The sequence below is a fragment of the Glycine max genome, chromosome 6 (assembly GCF_000004515.6).
Source record: "Glycine max cultivar Williams 82 chromosome 6, Glycine_max_v4.0, whole genome shotgun sequence".
In the NCBI taxonomy this organism is placed as follows: domain Eukaryota; kingdom Viridiplantae; phylum Streptophyta; class Magnoliopsida; order Fabales; family Fabaceae; genus Glycine; species Glycine max.
The window spans coordinates 1,875,326-1,881,325 of NC_038242.2; the positions used below are offsets into that span (position 1 = coordinate 1,875,326).

General features: G+C 33.5%; 1 protein-coding gene across 1 annotated transcript; it reads right to left on the reverse strand.

The window, feature by feature from the left end:
- Positions 1 to 2,478: 2,478 nt before the first annotated feature.
- Positions 2,479 to 5,313, reverse strand: LOC100815440 (cytokinin riboside 5'-monophosphate phosphoribohydrolase LOG1). The gene is made up of 7 exons (XM_003527643.5): positions 5,008 to 5,313; positions 4,526 to 4,623; positions 4,424 to 4,454; positions 4,213 to 4,312; positions 3,566 to 3,636; positions 2,988 to 3,131; positions 2,479 to 2,869 (listed from the first exon to the last, which is right to left on the reverse strand). The coding sequence occupies exons 1-7, from the start codon at positions 5,131 to 5,133 to the stop codon at positions 2,774 to 2,776; spliced, it is 666 nt and encodes a 221-aa protein (XP_003527691.1). The 5' UTR covers positions 5,134 to 5,313; the 3' UTR covers positions 2,479 to 2,773.
- Between the last annotated feature and the right edge of the window lie 687 nt (positions 5,314 to 6,000).

The window sequence follows — 6,000 nt, forward strand, 5'->3', positions numbered from 1 at the left end:
ATGTCGAGAACCCAAAATTTAGAATTTCAGCAAAGAAGTCCAAGTTTAAGTTCGTGAAGGTCGCCAAACTTTCAAAACGCCAATGATTTTGTTTCCTTTCACATAATTCAGAGGCTACGTACATACACACATGCTTTGTACTAATATATACCCGATCGCATGTCGACTCTGTTTGACGGTGAAACTTGTGTGAAAGTGAAACTAACAAAGGAACATGCCAAAACGGAAGCCAAAGTCCAAGTCCAAAATACACATTAATTATTGAAAAGTAAGGAAAAGCTAAATAATGATTCAATTGCAAACCCGCTTTTGGTGGGACATCAATTAAATTCATTATGTCACTAGCTATAAGCTGGCTATTAACACAACTTAAGCAAGAATTAATTAATCCATAAATGTTATAATTACGTACTCTCTTTTGGTTTCTCTTTAATCTTTTTGACCAACATATATAACATAAAAAAGGAAAGAGGGAAAGATCAATGCACACAATTAAAGACTATGAAGACATGATTCCCACCGGCACTGGACATTTTATCGACCAGGCTAATGCTTATCCAATACTCAAAAAGAGCAAAAGGAGATAAATGGGAAAATAAAAAGTAATCAAAAGCTAAACCAAAAAAGGGTTTTTATTTATTTATTATTATTTCCTTTCCATACACGTTCCCTTCCTTCCTAGTTCCGAATTCATACCATTGCCATACCACCCTTTGTCGAATAAAGAAAGAATCACAACGTGACCAGTTTCCCATTCATTCTAGTAGCGAAACACCATGTCCATGTGGGCATGCACTCGTTTTGGTTCCTTGCCGCCAAGAAATTATTGCTTATTCGTATTACATAATTGAGTCTTATTAAAATTTCTTTTTATAAACTAAAAAATTCAGTTATATACCATGTGAAAATATAACTATATATGTGATAGTATAAAATCATGTAATGTTTTTTTTTTTTTTCCTGTGGACCCTTGGTTATTTATCTGCTAATTAAAGTCAATAGCTTATAGCTAGGTCTATTGAAGAGTCACCAGCCAAGCTACTAAGCTGTGGCCTGTGGGGACAGTCTGACTCCGTCATCACCACTTTATTTATCCTTCCCTTTTGCTTTTGTTTTGTACACGAGGCACCGTGTATGTTGTCCACTGGGTACGGTCAAGGACAGGTGTCCTTTCAGCCCTTCAATTATTCAAGATCAACCAATAACTTCTACCATGCTGCTAAATTGCTGCTCCAATTATGTTCCCAAAGTCTCCAAATGTCCCATGATACTGTGTCGACATAAATAATGATGCAAGCAACCATGAATTACCCATGGTTTTAATTTTTTGACACTGGAGAAGATCAATTCATCTCTATACTTTTGTTTTAGAGTTTGAATATTCTTTTCAAACCTATCTATAGTTTGATTTTGACTGCATCCATGCAGTTTAAAACAAATTCAAACTAAAATGGACACGAGGTACCAATTTTCAAATAGGACTACTTTTTGTTCAAAAGATTAAGAATTGATAATTTGGTAAAACGAGAAAATGTTTCAAGATTAATTTTTTATTGGAGATTTAATTATATTTAAGGTTTTTTTTTTCTTTTCAAAGATGTATTACGTGAATATTTTAAAACAAATTAAACTAAATTTTCTCTTACAAATTCAAATTCAATATGTATTATCAATTAAACTACAATATTTGAACAATGCGATATATTCATAATATATTGACTTCTTTTATCAATATAATTATATGTTAATGCAGATATACTTATAACACATGATAAGCAAAAACCTAATACTTAATTAATATCATTGATGTATGATGTTTATGTAATAATACATAATTAAATCATATATATATATATATATATAATTAATAAACTGTTAATAAAGATCTTTGGGGTAGGGGCCAGCAGACCCACCTTTGGCCCCCTTGAACCATCCTTCGTTGCCTATTTTCCCATTTCCCTTATAGCTAATAGGATCCCCCTTTAAAAAGAGGAAGAAAAAGTTCATAGAAACCATTGGAATGAAGCAATATATGGTAAATGTGGTTCTGTGGGTTCCATCGATCGGGGACCATAATAAGGTTGGTTAGAATAAGACTCAGAAGGTGTCTCTCTTTTTCTCATCGAGTAGTTAGCAAAGAAAAAAAAAAAAGAATAGGGTCCCGTCCCCGAACCCACGTATGAAATATAACTGGGACGATAACAGTCATAATAGATAGATGCCGATGGAAACCTCATCATGTGATTCATGTCAACATTCCAACCAATTTTTTTTTTAGTTCTATTTCTGTCAAATTTCAACGTGTCATCATTGTTGTCCATCCACATCAATTCTTTCCATTAAGAGCTGTATTCAACAACTGATTATTTTTTATTTGAAACTTATAGCATCACAAATCACCGACACCATAGAAAATTAATGCATAGTATATATATTACTATAAATATATCTTCGATGATCATCCAGGTCAAATTCTAATGCACAATTAGTTGGTAACTAAGAAATAATTAAAATACATAGTCTCAGCCATGAAAGCCAATCAAGAAAGAAAATTAAAGAAATTACATGGTGAATATCTTGAACTTGAACCATAGAAATTACAAATGATTAGATCCACAGCTAAACTAAAAACGACTGTGGTCGCCCTATTCTGTGGAGCTTACAACTACATCATGGGGTTGAGGTTATATTATACTTTATACTTATACACTAAATCTAGGGTCTTTGATGGTGCATTAGTGAGCTTGTAGAAGATTAATTATTTAGTTATTAGTCAACGGGAAATATCTGACTTTGCAGTGTTAACTAACTGTTGCTCCATCTCCCAACTTAGCTTGGGGGCCACGCCACAGTGCTCGGGGACATATTCCTGTTCAAAGTGGAAAATCAACGGTTCAGATAATTGGACCCACCACGTTGTCCCACGTGTGCACATATAAGTGATTGGAATGTATCATAAGATGATTATTATTGTTATTGTTATGTACCTCAAGTTTGCACATGAGTTCTTGGGCAGTGTGGGCAGAAACAATAATGTGACGGGCAGCTGGTGTTACGAAACCTTCGTCCACAGCTTTGTCCATGAATGCCAGCAGCGAGTTGTAGTACCCATCCACGTTCAACAACCCCACCTGCAACCCATTGCGTCCCATCACTCTTTTTTTTTTTTTTTTCATTATCATCGTGTGCCTTAAAAATATAACTAATAATTTCTAATAATTTTTCACTTTAATTACTCTTTAACCAATATTGTTTGATCATTAGTCAGCATTCATCTTCTAAAAATAATCATCAATCAACTTCTTCTCTCTTTTGAACCGTAAACACCATCATTATGTCTTTTTCTTTGACTTTCTTAAACAAAAGAATTTTCGCTAATAATGTCTATTTAACAGTAATTAATAAACGAATATGCTCTTTTAGAATATTAGTTGATTTATCATGTGACGGGACCATTTTTTATTTATTGAAAAACCCTATCACGAGAAATAGGCTTCTGGTGTACAATCTTAGACAAAACACTTAATTAAAAAGAAAAGTAGTTTTTTGGTTTTCTAGATCTTACCGGTTTATCATGGATGCCTAGTTGAGCCCAGGTGATAATTTCCAGTAGTTCTTCAAGGGTGCCATATCCACCTATTTGGAATATAAATTAGCAACGAGTTATTGTTACTGCCATGACAATACAATATAGTGGCACATTAAAAAAAAAAAAACTTAAATAGGAATTTTCATCGGAGTCACCGCCCGAAGAATCAGAGAATTACTCCATACAACATACGGTTGACAGTTACAGAAACAGATATCTAGGGAAACGCTTTTGATTTGTAAAAGAATGTCGGAAAAGGATGAAAATTGAAGATGGGCGCATATATTTATATACGCACGACTTTTTTTTTTGTTTTTGTTTTTTCACAAGCACAATGCCAAAAAAAATTGTTTGAAAGGTTTTCATTGTATAATTGATGTAGTATTTGTTAAATTATTGGTATACAAAATTTACATGGGAATAGAAATAATTGAAAGGGGGTGAGTGAAATAATTTGAGAGGTGACGTTAGTTAAGAATGTTACTGTTTGGAAAGCAATAATATCTGGTTATCCACATACGGACGCATACAAATACAAGTTGGAGAAGAGAGAATTTATAAAAAAGAGAAAGAGGAGAGAATATGATATGATATTGATGGGGGAAAGAATAAGAAACAGAAACCTGGCAGTGCAATAAATGCATCGGCTTGTCGGGCCATTTCGGCTTTGCGTTGGTGCATGCCCGATACAGCTCTCACTTCTCCAACACTCTCTCCAGTTATCTAAACACATAAATTAATTAACTATTGTCAATTCCACCAGTACTATTGCTTTTAATTAATTCAACTTATGGTCCTAATTGTCAAAACCAATTACAGTAAGTACTGCTGTACCTCTCTTGCATTAAGTGTCTCTGGAATCACCCTGTACCAGCAAGAAGATTCATGAGCATAAATACAGGAAGAACGAGACAGAAGAAGGGAACGGTGAGTTACCCTAACACGTGGCGTCCACCATCATACACAACTTGTGAGATTAGACCCATCAACCCTATGCTTCCTCCTCCATAAACCAAGTCAATGTTCCTCTCCACCTACATAAATATATCATACATTATTTATTTTTAAAAACTATATATATATTTTTCACTTAACAATGTCAGAATAAACTATAGCCTTCCATCAACCATTTGTTTTTGGTATCATGAGTTTAAATGACTATCGTAGTTGTGGTTGCAGTTTCGTCATAATTTTTAATATTATAATAAAAATAAAAATAATAAAATCACAATTAATTATTTTTGTCATAAGTTAAAAAACCTTTAAGGTGCGATCACAATTAAATACAAACCGCAATTTAATATCATATTCAACTGAGTATTAAAATCTATTTAAGAGATTAAATTGTGATTATGTAACCTAATAATATGAAGAGAGAGAAAAAACAGGAAAGTGTTTGATAATATGTATATACTTGCCAGTTGTTTTCCGAGTTGAATAGCAGCGAGCTGGTAGCTGGGGTTTTTGCCAGGGCTGCTACCACAGTAGACACAGATGCGTCTGAACCTAGACTTGATGGTGGGTTGTTGGTGTTGAGTTTCCATAAGAGCTAGAGAGTTGAGGAATTGAAGGAAGAGAGAGTAAGTAGCTAGGATAGGAGAACGTGTATGTTGTGCAAAGGCAAAAGTGAGGGGGAATTATGAGAATTGGTGTGCATTGGTTCTCTTTATATATAGTGAGTGTGTCTCTTAAATAAATTAAGATGAGAATGAGAGTGCCATGCCACCCACACATGACATGATAATATTTCGCATATCATATCAATTTCCCCATCACATCTCACATCTCACATCTCTCTTATCTCTTCTCTCGTCTCGTGACATATTCTTCCTTGAATCTGATTGACACTTCCCTATCCTTTTTTGTTTTCTTTTTTCCTTTTCTAGTTCTCCGTATATTCCTCTTTCACATGTATATATTTAGTGATTAGATTAGAGATGTGGTGTAAATTCATTCTAGCTAGCTAGAGTTATCAAATTGTATAATGAAAGCGTCTAATAGATATTTTTCTTAAATTTTTTAACAAAATTAAAAACAAAAAAAGAATTCCACGCTTTCATGATAAAAATATATATTATATAAACAACTGACCTTTCGCGCTTATATGTACAATATCAGTACGTCACATGTACGCTAGCTAGCTTAATTAGTTAATGACACATATACAAGACTTCACATTTTTATATTTAAATTTTAGATCCTATTAATTATAGATTTAATTTTTTGTCTGTGATAATATACGAATATGCGCTATCCATACCTCACTTGGTATACCTGGACTTAGCAGTTCATGTTATAATGTCTCTTCTCAAATAAAATCATGGTAAGCCTGTAATCGTTTCCAACTTTTTTTTTTTGTTATAATGGTTTCAAACTTCATAAGTTCATATCATGCACGGATGCACTGTACC